At 44.6% G+C, this 23,830-nt stretch overlaps 1 protein-coding gene and 1 long non-coding RNA gene across 3 annotated transcripts in view; one reads left to right on the top strand and one right to left on the bottom strand.

The window, feature by feature from the left end:
* LOC149970321 (uncharacterized) overlaps nt 1-23,830 on the bottom strand; it is a 225,759-nt gene that overhangs the window by 103,465 nt on the left and 98,464 nt on the right. The window lies entirely within an intron of this gene.
* The window catches only part of ltn1 (listerin E3 ubiquitin protein ligase 1), a 69,401-nt gene that overhangs the window by 6,346 nt on the left and 39,225 nt on the right, over nt 1-23,830 (top strand). For both annotated transcript variants that reach the window (XM_090226342.1, XM_090226343.1), the window contains exons 6-18: nt 2,844-2,896; nt 4,256-4,436; nt 5,301-5,474; nt 7,516-7,706; nt 7,835-7,982; nt 10,249-10,512; nt 11,441-11,755; nt 11,936-12,087; nt 13,142-13,235; nt 14,188-14,413; nt 15,237-15,308; nt 21,614-21,781; nt 23,031-23,184. In XM_090226342.1, coding sequence (XP_090082468.1) covers nt 2,844-2,896; nt 4,256-4,436; nt 5,301-5,474; nt 7,516-7,706; nt 7,835-7,982; nt 10,249-10,512; nt 11,441-11,755; nt 11,936-12,087; nt 13,142-13,235; nt 14,188-14,413; nt 15,237-15,308; nt 21,614-21,781; nt 23,031-23,184 — 2,192 coding nt within the window. The remainder of the gene's footprint in view (nt 1-2,843; nt 2,897-4,255; nt 4,437-5,300; nt 5,475-7,515; nt 7,707-7,834; nt 7,983-10,248; nt 10,513-11,440; nt 11,756-11,935; nt 12,088-13,141; nt 13,236-14,187; nt 14,414-15,236; nt 15,309-21,613; nt 21,782-23,030; nt 23,185-23,830) is intronic.

Genomic DNA, 23,830 nt, shown 5'->3' with positions numbered 1-23,830 from the left:
TGGTCTTCACTGTCAGTAGTCTATACCATAGTATAGAGAGAGGTCTTCACTGTCAGTAGTCTATACTATAGTATAGAGAGTGGTCTTCACTATCAGTAGTCTATACTATAGTATAGAGAGAGGTCTTCACTGTCAGTAGTCTATACTATAGTATAGAGAGTGGTCTTCACTGTCAGTAGTCTATACTATAGTACAGAGAGAGGTCTTCACTGTCAGTAGTCTATACTATAGTATAGAGAGTGGTCTTCACTGTCAGTAGTCTATACTATAGTATAGAGAGAGGTCTTCACTGTCAGTAGTCTATACTATAGTACAGAGAGAGGTCTTCACTGTCAGTAGTCTATACTATAGTATAGAGAGTGGTCTTCACTGTCTGTAGTCTATACTATAGTATAGAGTGGTCTTCACTGTCAGTAGTCTATACTATAGTATAGAGAGTGGTCTTCACTGTCAGTAGTCTATACTATAGTATAGAGAGTGGTCTTCACTGTCAGTAGTCTATACTATAGTATAGAGAGAGGTCTTCACTGTCAGTAGTCTATATTATAGTATAGAGGTCTTCACTGTCAGTAGTCTATACTATAGTATAGAGAGTGGTCTTCACTGTCAGTAGTCTATACTATAGTATAGAGAGTGGTCTTCACTGTCAGTAGTCTATACTATAGTACAGAGAGAGGTCTTCACTGTCAGTAGTCTATATTATAGTATAGAGGTCTTCACTGTCAGTAGTCTATACTATAGTATAGAGAGTGGTCTTCACTGTCAGTAGTCTATACTATAGTATAGAGAGAGGTCTTCACTGTCAGTAGTCTATACTATAGTATAGAGAGTGGTCTTCACTATCAGTAGTCTATACTATAGTATAGAGAGTGGTCTTCACTGTCAGTAGTCTATACTATAGTACAGAGAGTGGTCTTCACTGTCAGTAGTCTATACTATAGTATAGAGAGTGGTCTTCACTGTCAGTAGTCTATACTATAGTATAGAGAGAGGTCTTCACTGTCAGTAGTCTATACTATAGTATAGAGAGTGGTCTTCACTGTCAGTAGTCTATACTATAGTATAGAGAGAGGTCTTCACTGTCAGTAGTCTATACTATAGTACAGAGAGAGGTCTTCACTGTCAGTAGTCTATACTATAGTATAGAGAGTGGTCTTCACTGTCAGTAGTCTATACTATAGTATAGAGTGGTCTTCACTGTCAGTAGTCTATACTATAGTATAGAGAGTGGTCTTCACTGTCAGTAGTCTATACTATAGTATAGAGAGTGGTCTTCACTGTCAGTAGTCTATACTATAGTATAGAGAGTGGTCTTCACTGTCAGTAGTCTATACTATAGTATAGAGAGTGGTCTTCACTGTCAGTAGTCTATACTATAGTATAGAGAGTGGTCTTCACTGTCAGTAGTCTATACTATAGTACAGAGAGAGGTCTTCACTGTCAGTAGTCTATACTATAGTATAGAGAGTGGTCTTCACTGTCAGTAGTCTATACTATAGTATAGAGGTCTTCACTGTCAGTAGTCTATACTATAGTATAGAGAGTGGTCTTCACTGTCAGTAGTCTATATTATAGTAAATTGAGGGGGTGTTGTGTTAGGTGGGATGGTGTTGAGGGAGATGATTATCAAAATGATGAAGAGGTCTTTAACCTGATGATGATGATGATGATTGTGATGATGATGATTGTGATGATGATGATTGTGACGATGATGATGATTGTGATGATGATTGTGACGATGATGATGATTGTGATGATGATTGTGATAGTGATGATGATGATTGTGATAGTGATGATGATGATTGTGATAGTGATGATGATTGTGATTGTGACGATGATTGTGATGATGATTGTGATGATGATTGTGATGATGATTGTGATGATGATTGTGATGATGATTGTGATGATGATTGTGATAGTGACGATGATGATGATTGTGACGATGATTGTGATTGTGACGATGATGATGATTGTGACGATGATTGTGATAGTGATGATGATGATTGTGATAGTGATGATGATTGTGATTGTGACGATGATGATGATTGTGACGATGATTGTGATTGTGACGATGATGATGATTGTGACGATGATTGATTGTGACGATGATTGTGATAGTGATGATGATGATTGTGACGATGATTGTGATAGTGATGATGATGATTGTGACGATGATGATGGTGATAGTGATGATGATGATTGTGATAGTGACGATGATTGTGATAGTGACGATAATTGTCATAGTGACTGATGATGATGATGATGGTGATAGAGACGATGATGATGGTGATAGAGACGATGATGATGGTGATAGAGACGACGATGATTGTGATAGTGACGATGATTGTGATAGTGACGATGATTGTGATAGTGACGATGGTGATTGTGATAGAGACGATGATGATTGTGATAGAGACGATGATGATTGTGATAGAGAGGACGATGATTGTGATAGAGAGGATGATGATTGTGATAGAGAGGATGATGATTGTGATAGAGAGGATGATGATTGTGATAGAGAGGATGATGATTGTGATAGAGAGGATGATGATTGTGATAGAGACGACGATGATTGTGATAGAGACGATGATGATTGTGATAGAGAGGACGATGATGATTGTGATAGAGAGGACGATGATGATTGTGATAGAGAGGACGATGATGATTGTGATAGAGAGGACGATGATGATTGTGATAGAGAGGACGATGATGATTGTGATAGAGAGGACGATGATTGCGATAGAGAGGATGATGATTGTGATAGAGACGATGATGATTGCGATAGAGAGGACGATGATGATTGTGATAGAGAGGACGATGATGATTGTGATGTTAAACTTCAGGTACTTCAAGACAACTTGCTGAAGGAGACGGCAGACACCCTAAGTGACCCACAGTGAGTAGTTCATCTATTTTCATATAACATATGACTGCTGTTTAGCACCCACAGTAAGCAGGGTCCTTGACTATAAGGAAGAATGAAGTCATACCCATAATGCCAGAGAAGCTGTGATCTGTAGTGCTGGCTAAATAACCCTGGCTAGGGGCTGATAGGCCAGCAGCAGAGGTAGAGACTGATTCGTTAACCTCTAGCGACGAACAATCCCGTATCCGGGAGCGTAATCATAGCCTCAAACGAATTAGCATGACGCAACGAACATAAATACGTTTGCTATTCATGAAAATCGCAAATGAAATAAATATATTCAAACAAGCTTAGCCTTTTGTTAACAACACTGTCGTCTCAGATTTTCAAAATATGCGTTACAGCCAACGCTAGACAAGCATTTGTGCAAGTTTATAATGGAATAATGCTATGCTAGGCTCTACTGGCAGCAGGCAACATTTTCACGAAAATAAGAAAATCAACCAAATTAAATCATTTACCTTTGAAGAACTTCGGATGTTTTCACTCAGGAGACTCCCAGTTAGATAGCAAATGTTCCTTTTTTCCCAAAATATTATTTTTGTAGGCGAAAAAGCTCCCGTTTCTTCATCATGCTTGGCTGAGAAATCGACCGGAAAATGCTGCAACTATAACGGCAAACTTTTTTCAAATTTTGCTCCATAATATCGACCGAAACACGGCAAACGTTGTTTAGGATCCATCCTCAAGGTGTTTTTAACAAACATATTCGATAATATATCCGTCGAGGCAATTGGTTTCTCATAAGAAGCGATTGGAAAAATGGCTACCTCAGTATTTTACGGGAGATTTTCTGCGGGAGACACCATGTGACCACTTGCTATATATGGTCCCTTATGGCTATTCTTCAATGGAAATGCCTAAAAAGACGTCACAATGCTGTAGACACCTTGGAGAATAAGTGGAAAGCCTAAGCTCATTCGTAGCTCATTCACAGCCATATAAGGAGTCATTGGCATGAGGCGGTTTCAAAAAATGCAGCACTTCCTGGTTGGATTTTTATCTGGGTTTCTCCTGTAACATCAGTTCTGTGGCACTCGCAGACAATATCTTTGCAGTTTTGGAAACGTCAGAGTGTTTTCTTTCCAAAGCTGTCAATTATATGCATAGTCGAGCATCTTTTCGTGACAAAATATCTTGTTTAAAACGGGAACGTTTTTCATCCAAAATGTTTAATAGCGCCCCCTAATGCATAACTGGTTTAACCTGTTGATGATATGTTAGGCCAGCAGCAGAGGTAGAGACTGATTAATTGACCTGTTGATGATGTGTTTGGCCAGCAGCAGAGGTAGAGACTGATTCATTAACCTCTTGATGATGTGTTATGAGGAGTGTTCCAGAGGAGGAGAGGGAGGCGAAGTTCCTCCGTCTGCTTACCAGCTCTCTACTTGGGGTGAAGAGACTGCTGTCCTCCTTACCCCAGACAGACACACACAACCTGCAGGACAGACTGACACACCTCCTCAACCAGGCCAAATTCTGGAAGTACAGCAGACACAAGACCCCACAGGTACGGAGATGGGGGTACACCCCCCCCCCCCCCCCCCCACACTAACCTCCTCGGCGTGTCCTCTGGTCTCTCTCTCCAGGTGCTAACCTCCTCGGCGTGTCCTCTGGTCTCTCTCTCCAGGTGCTAACCTCCTCGGCGTGTCCTCTGGTTTCTCTCTCTCCAGGTGCTAACCTCCTCGGCGTGTCCTCTGGTCTCTCTCTCCAGGTGCTAACCTCCTCGGCGTGTCCTCTGGTCTCTCTCTCCAGGTGCTAACCTCCTCGACGTGTCCTCTGGTCTCTCTCTCCAGGTGCTAACCTCCTCGGCGTGTCCTCTGGTCTCTCTCTCCAGGTGCTAACCTCCTCAACGTGTCCTCTGGTCTCTCTCTCCAGGTGCTAACCTCCTCGACGTGTCCTCTGGTCTCTCTCTCCGGGTGCTAACCTCCTCGGCGTGTCCTCTGGTCTCTCCCTCCAGGTGCTAACCTCCTCGGCGTGTCCTCTGGTCTCTCTCTCCAGGTGCTAACCTCCTCGACGTGTCCTCTGGTCTCTCTCTCCAGGTGCTAACCTCCTCGACGTGTCCTCTGGTCTCTCTCTCCGGGTGCTAACCTCCTCGGCGTGTCCTCTGGTCTCTCTCTCCAGGTGCTAACCTCCTCGGCGTGTCCTCTGGTCTCTCTCTCCAGGTGCTAACCTCCTCGGCGTGTCCTCTGGTCTCTCTCTCCAGGTGCTAACCTCCTCGGCGTGTCCTCTGGTCTCTCTCTCCAGGTGCTAACCTCCTCGGCGTGTCCTCTGGTCTCTCTCTCCAGGTGCTAACCTCCTCGGCGTGTCCTCTGGTCTCTCTCTCTCCAGGTGCTAACCTCCTCGACGTGTCCTCTGGTTTCTCTCTCTCCAGGTGCGTGGTGCTTTCTTCGAGGTGGTGTCTTCCCTGTGTGAACACACACCAGGTCTGGTGCAGATTGAGGCTGCCAGAGTCTGTCCTGCTGTTCTACTGTCTATAGACGACACGGACCCTGTGGTGCTGCCTCCTCTCTGGGAAGCTGTGCTCCACACGCTCTCCACCTTAACAGTAAGTCTTCAGGGGGAAAACTCCCGGGACTATTTCAAGCTTTGCCATATTTCTGAAAGGGGTTGAATGGCACACAACATTTTTTTTTGCTAAGGATCATGGTGAACGTGGCCGTAACTAGGAAAGGATTGTGGTCGTTGTAGTCTTTTTCATCCTGCCTGATGGAGTTAAACCTGGTTTTAATGTCTATGAACCGGATGGTAGCCTACTGTTAAACTGAAAGCTCAGCGTTACCTAGAACCGAGCCAGGTCACCTAGAACCGAGCCAGGTCACCTAGAACCGAGCCAGGTCACCTAGAACCGAGCCAGGTCAACTAGAACCGAGCCAGATCACCTAGAACCGAGCCAGGTCACCTAGAACCGAGCCAGGTCACCTAGAACCGAGCCAGGTCACCTAGAACCGAGCCAGGTCACCTAGAACCGAGCCAGGTGAACTAGAACCGAGCCAGGTCACCTAGAACCGAGCCAGGTCAACTAGAACCGAGCCAGGTCACCATTGGAAAACCAGAAATGGACGGCAAATACGATCATCAGAATTACGTCTCTTTTTAGAGCGACTGTTAGCACTGTTAGCACTGTTAGCACTATTAGCACTGTTAGCACTGTTAGCACTGTTAGCACTGTTAGCACTGTTAAATAGAGAACATGGTGACTCCTCTGTTCTCCATTCTGGTCAGTCCCATAGACATTGGTCAGCAACTCCGTCTCCGTTTCACAGGCTCGGTGACACCGCAGTTTTCATCCGTGTGAATGAGGGAGCGAGCTTCCTGTGGCCTGCTGACCTGTGTCAGCATGTAGTCCTGTGTGACCACAAATGTAGTGGTCAGAATGGATCAGTATTTAATTAAATATGTAGTAGTCAGAATGGATCAGTATTTAATTAAATATGTAGTAGTCAGAATGGATCAGTATTTAATTAAATATCTAGTAGTCAGAATGGATCAGTATTGAATTAAATATCTAGTAGTCAGAATGGAACAGTATTTAATTAAATATCTAGTAGTCAGAATGGGTCACTATTTAATTAAATATCTAGTAGTCAGAATGGATCAGTATTTAATTAAATATCTAGTAGTCAGAATGGATCACTATTTAATTAAATATCTAGTAGTCAGAATGGATCAGTATTTAATTAAATATCTAGTAGTCAGAATGGATCAGTATTTAATTAAATATCTAGTAGTCAGAATGGATCAGTATTGAATTAATTCTCCATTTTGTAGCGAACTTCCAAATAATTCAACGTGGGTATCGAAGTTGATCATAATAAACACATTTTAAAGCCCAAAAAGGACATAAAATGTATATATGTATTTGGTGATCGTAATTTCCACAGGGCTTCACCGATAATCAGAAAACCGATTCCAACATTATGAATCGCCAGGTCAATTCATTTACGTATTCATTTGATTTCTTCCTCATTACCCAAAATGCTGCTTGTCTGTTGTTACTGAATTGATGCAGCCCTTCCTCTAGCCCCTCCTCTAGCCTCTCCTCTAGCCCCTCCTCTAGCCCCTCCTCTAGCCCCTCCTCTAGCCCCTCCTCGAGCCCCTCCTCGAGCCCCTCCTCGAGCCCCTCCTCGAGCCCCTCCTCTAGCCCCTCCTCTAGCCCCTCCTCTAGCCCCTCCTCTAGCCCCTCCTCGAGCCCCTCCTCGAGCCCCTCCTCGAGCCCCTCCTCGAGCCCCTCTAGCCCCTCCATCCTCTCCTCGAGCCCCTCTAGCCCCTCCATCCTCTCCTCTAGCCCCTCCTCTAGCCCCTCCTCCAGCCCCTCCTCCAGCCCCTCCTCTAGCCCCTCCTCTAGCCCCTCAAACTTGTGTTTATGTAACTATGCCATTGATCTAGAAGTCAGATAACTACACAACGAGAGGAAGACCTAACTCCATCCCCGTTCTAGAATGCTCGACACCTTCAGAATTCAGTCAGATGTTTGTAAAATGGCTTTTGCATTTATTAAATCATAGGCTTTATTAGTTGATGGACAACGTGTAATTTTCCTGGGTCATCGTTACCCAGTACGCTCTCTGTCTCTGTCTCTGTTCCAGGACTGTTGGAGTCATGTCAACGCCGGGAAGGCTGTTCTGCCTAAACTGTGGTCCCTGTTAAAGGATGGGGGTAAAGGTTTAGCCACGGCCCTCCACCCTAACCTGCTACCCCTCATCAGTAAACTACCCTCTGAGGTCACTACACCTAACCTAGACTTCTACACAACCTTCTGCAGCTGTCTCATACAAGGGTAAGGAGAGGGCGGGTGGTGGAGGAGGGCGGGTGGTGGAGGAGAGGGCGGGGGGGAAGTGTGTTATCCCATCGGAGAGTCCAGCTGCAGTGTTTAACCCGGAGTGTGTGTGTGTGTGTGTGTTGCAGCTTGTCCAGTGAGCGTGCTGTGTCCAGTCCGTCAGAGAGTGCTGCTATAGTGGTGTCGGCAGTAGAGTGTTTGAGATACACTCTGTTACAGAACACTGGGGAGGAGGAGGAACACACACAGATACGCACCATGCTCCTAGAACAACAGGTAACAACGAGTAACAACATGCTCCTAGAACAACAGGTAACAACATGCTCCTAGAACAACAGGTAACAACAGGTAACAACAGGTAACAACAGGTAACAACAGGTAACAACAGGTAACAACATGATTTTAGAACAACAGGTAACAACAGGTAACAACCAACTCCTAGAACAACAGGTAACAACAGGTAACAACAGGTAACAACATGCTCCTAGAACAACAGGTAACAACGAGTAACAACATGCTCCTAAAACAACAGGTAACAACAGGTAACAACAGGTAACAACATGCTCCTAGAACAACAGGTAACAACAGGTAACAACATGCTCCTAGAACAACAGGTAACAACGAGTAACAACATGCTCCTAAAACAACAGGTAACAACAGGTAACAACATGCTCCTAGAACAACAGGTAACAACAGGTAACAACATGCTCCTAGAACAACAGGTAACAACAGGTAACAACATGCTCCTAGAACAACAGGTAACAACGAGTAACAACATGCTCCTAGAACAACAGGTAACAACATGCTCCTAGAACACCAGGTAACAACGAGTAACAACATGCTCCTAGAACACCAGGTAACAACGAGTAACAACATGCTCCTAGAACAACAGGTAACAACGAGTAACAACATGCTCCTAGAACAACAGGTAACAACGAGTAACAACATGCTCCTAGAACAACAGGTAACAACAGGTAACAACATGCTCCTAGAACAACAGGTAACAGCAGGTAACAACATGCTCCTAGAACAACAGGTAACAACAGGTAACAACATGCTCCTAGAACAACAGGTAACAACGAGTAACAACATGCTCCTAGAACAACAGGTAACAACAGGTAACAACATGCTCCTAGAACACCAGGTAACAACGAGTAACAACATGCTCCTAGAACACCAGGTAACAACGAGTAACAACATGCTCCTAGAACAACAGGTAACAACGAGTAACAACATGCTCCTAGAACAACAGGTAACAACGAGTAACAACATGTAACAACATGCTCCTAGAACAACAGGTAACAACGAGTAACAACATGTAACAACATGCTCCTAGAACAACAGGTAACAACGAGTAACAACATGTAACAACATGCTCCTAGAACAACAGGTAACAACGAGTAACAACATGTAACAACATGCTCCTAGAACAACAGGTAACAACGAGTAACAACATGTAACAACATGCTCCTAGAACAACAGGTAACAACGAGTAACAACATGTAACAACATGCTCCTAGAACAACAGGTAACAACGAGTAACAACATGTAACAACATGCTCCTAGAACAACAGGTAACAACGAGTAACAACATGTAACAACATGCTCCTAGAACACCAGGTAACAACGAGTAACAACATGCTCCTAGAACAACAGGTAACAACATGCTCCTAGAACACCAGGTAACAACGAGTAACAACATGCTCCTAGAACAACAGGTAACAACGAGTAACAACGAGTAACAACATGCTCCTAGAACAACAGGTAACAACGAGTAACAACATGTAACAACATGCTCCTAGAACAACAGGTAACAACGAGTAACAACATGTAACAACATGCTCCTAGAACAACAGGTAACAACGAGTAACAACATGTAACAACATGCTCCTAGAACAACAGGTAACAACGAGTAACAACATGTAACAACATGCTCCTAGAACAACAGGTAACAACGAGTAACAACATATAACAACATGCTCCTAGAACAACAGGTAACAACGAGTAACAACATGTAACAACATGCTCCTAGAACAACAGGTAACAACGAGTAACAACATGCTCCTAAAACAACAGGTAACAACATGCTCCTAGAACACCAGGTAACAACGAGTAACAACATGCTCCTAGAACAACAGGTAACAACATGCTCCTAGAACACCAGGTAACAACGAGTAACAACATGCTCCTAGAACAACAGGTAACAACAGGTAACAACCAACTCCTAGAACAACAGGTAACAACAGGTAACAACATGCTCCTAGAACAACAGGTAACAACGAGTAACAACATGCTTTTAGAACAACAGGTAACAACAGGTAACAACCAACTCCTAGAACAACAGGTAACAACAGGTAACAACATGCTCCTAGAACACCAGGTAACAACAGGTAACAACAGGTAACAACCAACTCCTAGAACAACAGGTAACAACATGCTCCTAGAACACCAGGTAACAACAGGTAACAACATGCTCCTAGAACAACAGGTAACAACATGCACGTACACAGAATTAGAATTTATCTTTCCTCTCTGTCCATAGCTCCTCCCCCTCATCGACAGTGCCCTGGGAAGCCCCTCCCTCCAAGCCGGGCCCCTTTTCCCATTGGTTACGGACATGCTCGTCTCCTGGGAGAAGAGGGCTGGACTTCAGGATGTGGGTTTGCTTAGCGAGGGAGAGAACGAGGTTGTCTTTGATAGGCTGCTGGCAGACTTCTGGGAGGGGCTTAGGGTGATGTTCGCCCGTCGTGTACAGAGTGACAGTCTGGAGCAGAAAGACCTAGAAGGAATGTCCTCGCTGTTACAGGTGTGTGTCTGCCTGCCTGTTTGTCTGTCTCCAAGTGTCTCTCTCTGTGTGTCTGTCTCTCTCTGTGTGTCTGTCTCTCTCTGTGTGTCTGTTTCTCTCTGTGTGTCTGTTTCTCTCTGTGTGTCTGTTTCTCTCTGTGTGTCTGTTTCTCTCTGTGTGTCTGTTTCTCTCTGTGTGTCTGTTTCTCTCTGTGTGTCTGTTTCTCTCTGTGTGTCTGTTTCACTCTGTGTGTCTGTTTCTCTCTGTGTGTCTGTCTCTCTCTGTGTGTCTGTTTCTCTCTGTGTGTCTGTTTCTCTCTGTGTGTCTGTTTCTCTCTGTGTGTCTGTTTCTCTCTGTGTGTCTGTTTCTCTCTGTGTGTCTGTTTCTCTCTGTGTGTCTGTTTCTCTCTGTGTGTCTGTTTCTCTCTGTGTGTCTGTTTCTCTCTGTGTGTCTGTTTCACTCTGTGTGTCTGTTTCACTCTGTGTGTCTGTTTCACTCTGTGTGCCTCTCTCTGTGTGTCTCTCTCTGTGTGTCTGTCTCTAAGTGTCTGTCTCTGTGTCTGTTTCACTCTGTGTGTCTGTTTCACTCTGTGTGTCTGTTTCACTCTGTGTGTCTGTTTATCTCTGTGTGTCTGTTTATCTCTGTGTGTCTGTTTCTCTCTGTGTGTCTGTTTATCTCTGTGTGTCTGTTTATCTCTGTGTGTCTGTTTCTCTCTGTGTGTCTGTTTCTCTCTGTGTGTCTGTTTCTCTCTGTGTGTCTGTTTCTCTCTGTGTGTCTGTTTCACTCTGTGTGTCTGTTTCTCTCTGTGTCTCTCTGTCTCCATCTTTCTGTCTCTGTTTCTCTCCCTTTCTGTCTGTCTCATTCTCTCTCGCTCCGTCTTTGTCTCTTTCTGTCTCTCTGTCTTCTCTCTCTGTCTCTTATTATTTCTATCCAACTATGTCTCCTCTAGGTGATGCAGAGCCCAGTGAGTGCAGGCAGGAAGCAGACCAAGAAGAAGAGATCGGTGAAGATATGTTTCTCTGAGCCAGAGAGTTCCGGTTCTCCAGAGGAAGAGGGGGAGGCGGCGCTGAAGTATGCCCAGCTGGAGGCCCCTGAGCTGGGCCAGGAGACGGCCGAGGGCCCCCTGAAGAGCTGGCATCTGGAGGAGATTGTCTGTCAGCAGGCACAGATCAGTTACTCCCGTGTGAATGATAAGAACTCAGAGAGACACCTGGTGTACCTCTCTCTACTTCTTCGCTCCTTCCATACCCCCAGGGTCTTCACCGTGAGTCTTCCTTCCTTTCCTTTAGATAAAACGGTTATTTTCTTCACAGTAACGTTATCAATCACAGATATATTTTGCATATTGGATCGCAGGACATCACACTTCATTTGCATTATGTTGATTCTAACTCTTAGTTACATAATGATTTCTCTAATCCCCCCCCCCCCCCCCCCCCCCCAGATGCTGCTCATCACATCAGAAGAGGAGAAATTAAAAGGGAAGGATGAGCAGAAGGCAGACGGAGGAGGGGGTTGTGGGGTGCCCCCCCCAGGTAACCCTGCTGTACGGTTTCTATTGGAGCATGTGGTGCTGTGGCTGGGGCAGGAGGACAGGTAATTTACACACTCATTAAAATATAAATATGTATATATTTTATTTTTATATATATTTTATATATATATTTTATATATATATATTTTAGGGTTAGGCTGTAAACCTAGAGGGGGTTGGACTGTAAACCTACAGGACAGTAGATCTCCAGGAAGAGGGTTGGACTGTAAACCTACAGGACAGTAGATCTCCAGGAAGAGGGTTGGACTGTAAAACCTACAGGACAGTAGATCTCCAGGAAGAGGGTTGGGCTGTAAAACCTACAGGACAGTAGATCTCCAGGAAGAGGGTTGGACTGTAAAACCTACAGGACAGTAGATCTCCAGGAAGAGGGTTGGGCTGTAAACCTACAGGACAGTAGATCTCCAGGAAGAGGGTTGGGCTGTAAACCTACAGGACAGTAGATCTCCAGGAAGAGGGTTGGACTGTAAACCTACAGGACAGTAGATCTCCAGGAAGAGGGTTGGACTGTAAACCTACAGGACAGTAGATCTCCAGGAAGAGGGTTGGGCTGTAAACCTACAGGACAGTAGATCTCCAGGAAGAGGGTTGGACTGTAAAACCTACAGGACAGTAGATCTCCAGGAAGAGGGTTGGGCTGTAAAACCTACAGGACAGTAGATCTCCAGGAAGAGGGTTGGGCTGTAAACCTACAGGACAGTAGATCTCCAGGAAGAGGGTTGGGCTGTAAAACCTACAGGACAGTAGATCTCCCGGAAGAGGGTTGGGCTGTAAAACCTACAGGACAGTAGATCTCCAGGAAGAGGGTTGGGCTGTAAACCCTACAGGACAGTAGATCTCCAGGAAGAGGGTTGGGCTGTAAACCCTACAGGACAGTAGATCTCCAGGAAGAGGGTTGGGCTGTAAACCCTACAGGACAGTAGATCTCCACCCATGGCTGCGCCCCTGCCCAGTCGTGTGACATTTTAGTAACCAGTATTAAAGTGACCATTGTTCCGTGACCATGTACGTGGGGCTGCAGGGTGGTAGCCGGCTAGTAACAGTGACTAAAGTTCAGAGGTGTTCAGGTTACTCTACTCTACTATTATATTACAGGAGAGACACCAGTTACCTGGTAGAGATGGTGTTCAGTTCTCTACGCTGTTGCAGTCCACAGGAGTCCACACGCATCCTCAACCATATCACCACGGTAACGTCAACTCTAACTATCATCGCTGTAACTCTCTGTCAACTCTATCTGTCAATTCCCCCCTAACTCTTAGCTCTGTAGCTGTCAATTCCCCCCTAACTCTTAGCTCTGTAGCTGTCAATTCCCACCTAACTCTTAGCTCTGTAGCTGTCAATTCCCACCTAACTCTTAGCTCTGTAGCTGTCAATTCCCACCTAACTCTTAGCTCTGTAGCTGTCAATTCCCACCTAACTCTTAGCTCTGTAGCTGTCAATTCCCACCTAACTCTTAGCTCTGTAGCTGCCAATTCCCCCCTAACTCTTAGCTCTGTAGCTGCCAATTCCCCCCTAACTCTTAGCTCTGTAGCTGCCAATTCCCCCCTAACTCTTAGCTCTGTAGCTGTCAATTCCCACCTAACTCTTAGCTCTGTAGCTGTCAATTCCCACCTAACTCTTAGCTCTGTAGCTGTCAATTCCCACCTAACTCTTAGCTCTGTAGCTGTCAATTCCCACCTAACTCTTAGCTCTGTAGCTGTCAATTCCCACCTAACTCTTAGCTCTGTAGCTGTCAATTCCCACCTAACTCTTAGCTCTGTAGCTGTCAATTCCCACCTAACTCTTAGCTCTGTAGCGGTCAATTCCCACCTAACTCTTAGCTCTGTAGCTGTCAATTCCCACCTAACTCTTAGCTCTGTAGCTGCCAATTCCCCCCTAACTCTTAGCTCTGTAGCTGCCAATTCCCCCCTAACTCTTAGCTCTGTAGCTGCCAATTCCCTAACTCTGTAGCTGCCAATTCCCCCCTAACTCTTAGCTCTGTAGCTGCCAATTCCCTACCTCTTAGCTCTGTAGCTGCCAATTCCCTAGCTCTGTAGCTGCCAATTCCCTAGCTCTGTAGCTGCCAATTCCCTAGCTCTTATCTCTGTATCTCAATAGTATGCTGGTAGAGATGGTCCTGTTCTCTGTCTCACCTACAGATGGATCTAAAATGGGGAGTTCTTCTCCAGATCATACAAAAGGCGTGTGCGGACCCTGTATCTCTGCAGGCGTGTGGTGATTGGTTTAAGGGCTCCGTGCTGGGTGAGCGGCTGCTGGGGTTGGCTGAGGAGCTGTGTGAGGCGGGACTAAAAGGCTCTGGCTCCGCCCCTAATAGGGACAGCTGGGCTCTGATCAGCCTAGCACTGTCTCAGCATCATAATAATGGTGAGACTACACACACACACACACACACACACACACACACACACACACACACACACACACACACCCATAAAATATTGGATATCGGTATCGAACAAAAATGTAACGCCATTTTTGTGCATCGCTAAAGAAAAGGATAGCTTCTTCAGGAGATCATGGTCACAGCAATCAATAAATTGACCAGATCTTTTGCATGTCGTCATCACAAACCTAATATTTATTTTTTTACGAGACTGTGTATAATTTTCCAATGTATTGCATCTCAATAGGAGAAAAAGGTGCATTTACACAATGTAGAAACCTAATATTTCACAAATGACTTTTGTCATTTCAATGACAGGTACTCATATTAACATCTGATCTGTTATAATTAACTAACGTGTGTCAGTGTTGCATATCAGTTTCAAGCGCAATGTGTCCTTCAAAAGTAGCTGGAATTCCACGTAGGCCCAACAGGCTGTATCTCAATCAATAAATACAACCAAAAAAATTGTGTTTTCTTTTTCCGGTGCTCCTAACTCCTAACTTTTTATGTGGTGCTCCTAACTTTTTATGTGGTGCTCCTAACTTTTTATGTGGTGCTCCTAACTTTTTATGTGGTGCTCCTAACTATTAATGTGGTGCTCCTAACTTTTAATGTGGTGCTCCTAACTTTTTTCAAGTTAGGAGCACAAGTGCGAACAATGAAAAAAAAAACAATTATATATATTTTTTACATTGTATTGCCTTAGGCGGCCCGGGAAAAAATCATTTGGGTTGCTCCTTGAACTTCCTTTGCTGGAAAAAAAAAAAGCCTGATTATCCCACCCCCACTCTTTCTCCCCAGAGCCCCTGATAGGAGCTGTGTACGTGGAGAAGATGATAGCCAAGCTCCATGCCACCCTGTCCGCGGCTAAAGGTCTGTATGTTGTGCCCTGGAGCTCAATCCATTCTCTTCCATCCAGTACTGCTGCCCTGTGGCTTGACCCTGTGGCTCCTCTCAACCATGTATGGGGGCGCTATTTCATTATTGGATAAAAAAACGTGCCCGTTTTAAGCACAATATTTTGTCACGAAAATATGCTCGACTATGCACATAATTGACAGCTTTGGAAAGAAAACAGGCTGACGTTTCCAAAACTGCAAATATTATCTGTGAGTGCCACAGAACTCATGCTACAGGCGAAACCAAGATGAAACTTCAAACAGGAAATTAGCAGAATTTTTGAAGCTCTGTTTTCCATTGTCTCCTTATATGGCTGTGAATGCAGCAGGAACGAGCCTGCCCTTTGTCGTTTCTTCAAGATGTCTGCAGCATTGTGACGTATTTGTAGGCATATCATTGGAAGATTGGCCATAAGAGACTACATTTTCCAGGGGTCCGCCCGGTGTCCTTTGTCTAAATTGGTGCGTAATCTTCAGGTGCGGGCATTTTCTCCTGGGATTCAGGACAGAAAACACACTTCCACGAACGATATATCATCGAAGAGATATGTGAAAAACACCTTGAGGATTGGTTCTAAACAACGTTTGCCATGTTTCAGTCGATATTATGGAGTTAATTTTGAAAAAAGTTTGGCGTTTTGATGACTGGATTTTCGTTTTTTTTGGTAGCCAAACGTGACGCACCAAACGGAGCAATTTCTCCTAAACAAATAATCTTTCAGGAAAAACTGAACATTTGCTATCTGAGTGTCTCCTCATTGAAAACATCTGAAGTTCTTCAAAGGTAAATTATTTTATTTGAATGCTTTTCTGTTTTTTGTGAAAATGTTGCCAGCTGAATGCTAACGCTAAATGCTACGCTAGCTAGCTACTGTTACACAAATGATTGTTTTCCTATGGTTGAGAAGCATATTTTGAAAATCTGAGATGACAGTGTTGTTAACAAAAGGCTAAGCTTGAGAGCTAGCATATTTATTTCATTTCATTTGCGATTTTCATGAATAGTTAACGTTGCGTTATGGTAATGAGCTTGAGGCTGTATTCACGATCCCGGATCCGGGATGGCTAAGTGCTAGAGGTTAAAGGTCTGTATGTTGTGCCCTGGAGCTCAATCCATTCTCTTCCATCCAGGACTGCTGCCCTGTGGCTTGACCCTGTGGCTCCTCTCAACCGTGTATGTGTATGTTAAAAGGGGTGTAACGGTTCATCAAACCCGCGGTTGGGTTCTGTACAGCAGGAAAATATATATACGTTCAACATTTCACGATGTTCCTGGCGTTTGTCGGTTGGGACGTCATTCTCAGTGTTCCTGGCGTTGGGACGTCATTCTCAGTGTTCCTGGCGTTGGGACGTCATTCTCAGTGTTCCTGGCGTTGGGACGTCATTCTCAGTGTTCCTGGCGTTGGGACGTCATTCTCAGTGTTCCTGGCGTTGTGACGTCATTCTCAGTGTTCCTGGCGTTGGGACGTCATTCTCAGTGTTCCTGGCGTTGGGACGTCATTCTCAGTGTTCCTGGCGTTGTGACGTCATTCTCAGTGTTCCTGGCGTTGTGACGTCATTCTCAGTGTTCCTGGCGTTGTGACGTCATTCTCAGTGTTCCTGGCGTTGGGACGTCATTCTCAGTGTTCCTGGCGTTGTGACGTCATTCTCAGTGTTCCTGGCGTTGTGACGTCATTCTCAGTGTTCCTGGCGTTGTGACGTCATTCTCAGTGTTCCTGGCGTTGGGACGTCATTCTCAGTGTTCCTGGCGTTGGGACGTCATTCTCAGTGTTCCTGGCGTTGTGACGTCATTCTCAGTGTTCCTGGCGTTGTGACGTCATTCTCAGTGTTCCTGGCGTTGGGACGTCATTCTCAGTGTTCCTGGCGTTGGGACGTCATTCTCAGTGTTCCTGGCGTTGTGACGTCATTCTCAGTGTTCCTGGCGTTGTGACGTCATTCTCAGTGTTCCTGGCGTTGTGACGTCATTCTCAGTGTTCCTGGCGTTGGGACGTCATTCTCAGTGTTCCTGGCGTTGGGACGTCATTCTCAGTGTTCCTGGCGTTGTGACGTCATTCTCAGTGTTCCTGGCGTTGGGACGTCATTCTCAGTGTTCCTGGCGTTGGGACGTCATTCTCAGTGTTCCTGGCGTTGTGACGTCATTCTCAGTGTTCCTGGCGTTGGGACGTCATTCTCAGTGTTCCTGGCGTTGGGACGTCATTCTCAGTGTTCCTGGCGTTGGGACGTCATTCTCAGTGTTCCTGGCGTTGTGACGTCATTCTCAGTGTTCCTGGCGTTGTGACGTCATTCTCAGTGTTCCTGGCGTTGGGACGTCATTCTCAGTGTTCCTGGCGTTGGGACGTCATTCTCAGTGTTCCTGGCGTTTGTCGGTTGGGACGTCATTCTCAGTGTTCCTGGCGTTGGGACGTCATTCTCAGTGTTCCTGGCGTTGTGACGTCATTCTCAGTGTTCCTGGCGTTGGGACGTCATTCTCAGTGTTCCTGGCGTTGGGACGTCATTCTCAGTGTTCCTGGCGTTGTGACGTCATTCTCAGTGTTCCTGGCGTTGGGACGTCATTCTCAGTGTTCCTGGCGTTGGGACGTCATTCTCAGTGTTCCTGGCGTTGTGACGTCATTCTCAGTGTTCCTGGCGTTGTGACGTCATTCTCAGTGTTCCTGGCGTTGTGACGTCATTCTCAGTGTTCCTGGCGTTGGGACGTCATTCTCAGTGTTCCTGGCGTTGGGACGTCATTCTCAGTGTTCCTGGCGTTGTGACGTCATTCTCAGTGTTCCTGGCGTTGTGACGTCATTCTCAGTGTTCCTGGCGTTGTGACGTCATTCTCAGTGTTCCTGGCGTTGTCTATTTGACAGTATTGTTATGTTTCCACTCTGATGCTACGTTTGTAACCATGTGGGCGGTGGGAATTCACCCGTTTGTGAAGTTGTAAATACCAGTTGGATGCATTCATGTGATTGGAACTCGTTGAGAAAAGCCCATTTGTCTAATGGTGAACAAGCTGTGTCAACCAGAAACTAAAAGTAAAGTTATCATGCCTGTTAAAACAAATGATTGTTCAAAAACCACATTAATAGATTGTGTTTAATAATAAATAATAATTAAATGTTGTTGTTGGATTGAACTGCTGTTATAGAGGTCAGAGGTCACCATGTGGGAGAAGTGGGTGCTTAGGACGATAGTCAGTTTCCCACTTTTGTTTACCAGTAGGAGCGGCAGTTCAAATGGATTTTTTTCAGTCGTATCTGGTAACTTCCCGCTGCTTGCTAAAGTGCCAGATGCACACTCAAGGGACCGTGTTTGTAGCACGGGACTTTTCCCACCCCGGGGGTAATGTAACAGGACCCCGGGGGTAATGTAACGGGACTTTTCCCACCCCGGGGGTAATGTAATGGGCTTTTTGCGCAACACAGGGTGCATTGGATAACAAGCAGAATATATACACAAAAGTATGTGGACACCACTTTAAATAAGTGGATTTGGCTATTTCAGCCATACCTGTTGCTGAAGGGTGTATAAAATCCAACACACGGCCATGCAATCTCCATAGACGAACATTGGCAGTAGAATGGCTAAGTGACTTTCAATGCGGCACTGTCATAGGATGCCACCTTTCCAACAAGTCAGTTTGTCAAATTTCTGCCCTGCGAGAGCAGCTCCAGTCGACTGTATGTGCTGTTATTGTGAAGTGGAAATGTCTAGGAGCAACAATGGCTCAGCCGTGAAGTGGTAGGCCACACAAGCTCACAGAACGGGACCGCTGAGTGCTGTAGCACGTAAAAATGGTCTGTCCTCGGTTACAACACTCACTACAGAGTTCCAAGCTGTCTCTGGAAGCAACGTCAGCACAATAACCTTTCGTCGGGAGCTTCATGAAATGGGTTTCCATGGCCGAGCAGCTGCACACAAACCTAAGCTCACCATGCACAATGCCAAGCTTTGGCTGGAGTGGTGTAAAGCTCTCTGCCATTGGACTCAGTGGAAACTCGTTCTCTGGAGTGGTGAATCACACTTCACCATTTGGCAATCTGATGGACGAATCTGGGTTTGGCGAATGCCAGGAGAACGCTACCTTCCCCAATGCATAGTGCCAACTGTAAAGTTTGGTGGAGGAGGAATATTGTTCTGGGGATGTTTTTCATGGTTCGGGCCCCTTAGTTCCAGTGAAGGGAAATCTTAACGCTACAGCATGCAATGATATTCTTTACGATTATGTGCTTCCATCTTTGTGCAACAGTTTGGGGGAAGGCCCTTTCCTGTTTCCATAGACAAATGGACAAGGTCCATAGACAAATGGTTTGTCGAGATCGGTGTGGAAGAACATGACTGGTCTGCACAGAGCCCTGACCTCAACCCCATTGAACAACTTTGGGATGAATTGGAACGCTGACTGCGAGCCAGGCCTAATCACCTCACTAATGCTCTTGTGGCTGAGTGGAAGCATAGTCCCTGCAGCAATGTTCCAACATCTAGTGGAAAGCCTTCCCAGAAGAGGGATGGAGGCTGTTATAGGGGACCAACTCCATATTAATGGCAATTTTTTTTTTTGGAATGAGATGTTTGACGAAACACATGTAGTGTATTTCCGTTGTTTGCTGAAACAAATGGACAATAAACTTGTCCAGTATTGAATTGTGTATTAAAGTAGTATAACATATTGTAAAGTACGATTAGTAAAGTATTGTAGCTTATTATATTAGTATTGTATGTCAACAGTATTTCATTGTATTGTAGTAGTATTGTACACTTAGGTAGGTACACCATCCCATTCATCAAAATGGTTCGCTCCTACAGACAGTGAGTCACATGGTCATTTAGGAAAATGGTTCCCTCCTACAGACAGTGAGTCATGTGTCTTGCTATATAAAGCAGGCAGACAGGCATCAAGACATTCAGTTACTGTTCCATTGAACGATAGAATGGACAAAACGAGTGGCCTATGAGACTTTGAGCGTGGTACGATCGTCGGTGCCAGGCGCTCCGGTTCCAGTATCTCAGAAACGGACTCCTGGGCATTTCACACACGACTGTATCAAGGGTTCCCCCTCCGAAAAATAGCTTGACAAACATCCAGTCAGCGGCAGTCCTGTGGGCGAAAACAGCTCGTTGATGAGAGGTCCAAGGCCAAGGGAAAGAATCTTGCAAGCCAATCGGCGGGCCACAAAGAGACAAATAACAGCGCGGTACAACAATGGTGTGAAGAACGGCATCTTGGAACGCATCTCGGCTATTGCAGCAGACGGCCACACCTGGTTCAACTCCTATCAGCTAAGAACAAGTAGAAGCGGTGCCCAGTGGGCACACGATCACCGACAGTGGATAAACATCGCCTGGTCTGACAAATCCCGGTTCCTGTTACGTTATGCTGATTTGGAGTAAGCACTCCATGGTCCCATCCTGCCTTGTTGTCAACAAGGTGGCTGGTGGTGTAATGGTGTGGGGAATGTTTTTCTGGCACACGTTAGGTCCCTTGATTCCAATTGAGCAACTTTTCCATGCCTGAAGAATTCAGGTTGTTCTGGAGGCAAAGGGGGGGTCTGACCCGGTACTAGAAGGGTGTACCTAATAAACTGTATATCACTGTATATCAACATTATTGTATTTTAATAGTTCTGTATTGTATTATATTGCAGTAACATTGTATATAATATTATTATTATTGTATTGTATTATATTGTAGTAATGTTGTGTATATATTGTTATTATTATATTGTATTATATTGCAGTAATATTGTATATCAACATTATTGTATTGTATTATATTGCAGTAATATTGAATATATTATTATTATTGTATTATATTGTAGTAATATTGTATATATTATTATTATTGTATTATATTGCAGTAATATTGTATATATTATTATTATTATTATTATTATTATTATTGTATTATATTGTAGTAATATTGTATATATTATTATTATTGTATTATATTGCAGTAATATTGTATATATTATTATTATTACTGTATTGTATTATATTGCAGTAATATTGTATATATTATTATTATTGTATTGTATTATATTGCAGTAATGTATATATTATTATTACTGTATTGTATTATATTGCAGTAATATTGTATATATTATTATTAATGTATTGTATTATATTGCAGTAATGTTGTATATATTATTATTATTGTATTGTATTATATTGCAGTAATATTGTATGTATTGTATTGTATTGCAGTAATATTGTATATATTATTATTATTATTGTATTGTATATCAACATTATTGTATTATATTGCAGTAATATTGTATATATTATTGTATTATATTGTAGGTCTGTCTGAGAGGGGTAATCTGGAGCCGCTGGTGTGTTTAATCTGTGATGTGGCCTCCACGTTCTTCACCTCCGTAACACACTGCCTCCTCCTGGCCTCCGCTGAGGAGCTACTGCTCACGGTCTTCACACTCACCGCACAGGACCAGACACACACACACCTGTCAGGTAAGACATGCGCTCACACACACACACACACACACACACACACACACACACACACACACACACACACACACACACACACACATCTGTCAGGTAAGACACGCTCACACACACACACACACACATACACACCTGTCAGGTAAGACACGCGCTCACACACACACACACACGGGACCAGACACACACACACACACCTGTCAGGTAAGACACGCGCTCACACACACACACACACACACACACACACACACGGGACCAGACACACACACACACCTGTCAGGTAAGACACGCGCTCACACACACACACACACACACGGGACCAGACACACAGTGTTTTCCATTAGCGTTGTCTAATCAGCCGGTTACACATTTTCAACTTTAATAAATGTAACTAGGCTTCTTTTCATTTAAAAGCCTTCTCCCGCTAGAATGAACGATATGCGTCTTCTAGCGATCTATTGATAGGACAACTTCCTGTCCGTCGTCTTCTAGCGATCTATTGATAGGACAACTTCCTGTCAGTCGTCTTCTAGCGATCTATTGATAGGACAAGCTGCCTGTCAGTCGTCTTCTAGCGATCTATTGATAGGACAACTTCCTGTCAGTCGTCTTCTAGCGATCTATTGATAGGACAAGCTGCCTGTCAGTCGTCTTCTAGCGATCTATTGATAGGACAACTTCCTGTCCGTCGTCTTCTAGCGATCTATTGATAGGACAGCTTCCTGTCAGTTGTCTTCTAGCGATCTATTGATAGGACAACTTCCTGTCCATCGTCTTCTAGCGATCTATTGATAGGACAGCTTCCTGTCAGTCGTCTTCTAGCGATCTATTGATAGGACAACTTCCTGTCAGTCGTCTTCTAGCGATCTATTGATAGGACAACTTCCTGTCAGTCGTCTTCTAGCGATCTATTGATAGGACAAGCTGCCTGTCAGTCATAAAGTCAGCGGTGACAGGGAAGCTCATTCTGCTGTCTGAACCACCTCCCAGTACTGTTTGTGTGGCTGTGATTGGTTGCGGTCGAACTTCATTACATGGAAGAGGGAGATGCTCATGTATATTGCAGTCTACATTTATTTAATTGTGTAAATTTAGTAAATGAGCTTAACTTATATCAAATGTAACCCCCCCATTACTTTGCCATACCCTGAGTTTAGCTGAAATTACACCCTGCATCTCTCAGGTACACACATACACCTTAGATACCTTACATGGACTTACGTACAGCTCTCTCTCTCTCTCTCTCTCCCCCCAGACTCCCTGCTGAAGAAGCTGAGTCAGGCGTGTCATGCCGGTGTCCTCTCATTGGTCCATCACTCGGGGTCAGAGGTGAAGGAGGGCAGCTTCCTATACAGCGCTGCATTCTGGGTCAAAACCCAGCTGCTCACCTCCTCCCTGGGAGTCAAAAGGTAAACAAAGTTTATCTATGTGGTTCAACTTATGTTTTTCTACATGCTTCTAGATGTTGGTCTGATGTCCTATCAGTCTGCAGGTGTTGGTTCTAGGTCTGATGTTCTGCGTGATCTATCAGTCTGCAGGTGTTGGTTCTAGGTCTGTTCTGTGTGATCTATCAGTCTGTAGGTGTTGGTTCTAGGTCTGATGTTCTGTGTGATCTATCAGTCTGTAGGTGTTGGTTCTAGGTCTGATGTTCTGTGTGATCTATCAGTCTGTAGGTGTTGGTTCTAGGTCTGATGTTCTGTGTGATCTATCAGTCTGTAGGTGTTGGTTCTAGGTCTGATGTTCTGTGTGATCTATCAGTCTGTAGGTGTTGGTTCTAGGTCTGCTGTTCTATGTGTTGTTCGATCAGTCTGTAGGTGTTGGTTCTAGGTCTGATGTTCTGTGTGATCTATCAGTCTGTAGGTGTTGGTTCTAGGTCTGATGTTCTATGTGTTGTTCGATCAGTCTGTAGGTGTTGGTTCTAGGTCGGATGTACTGTGTGATCTATCCGTCTGTAGGTGTTGGTTCTAGGTCTGATGTTCTGTGTGATCTATCAGTCTGTAGGTGTTGGTTCTAGGTCTGATGTTCTGTGTGATCTATCAGTCTGTAGGTGTTGGT

Source organism: Oncorhynchus mykiss, chromosome 29 (genome assembly GCF_057628025.1).
Source record: "Oncorhynchus mykiss isolate SJ-2025 chromosome 29, ASM5762802v1, whole genome shotgun sequence".
NCBI classification, from domain to species: Eukaryota; Metazoa; Chordata; class Actinopteri; order Salmoniformes; family Salmonidae; genus Oncorhynchus; species Oncorhynchus mykiss.
Note: the sequence above shows the minus strand (reverse complement) of the source record. Positions and strands in the feature narration are given on the sequence as shown.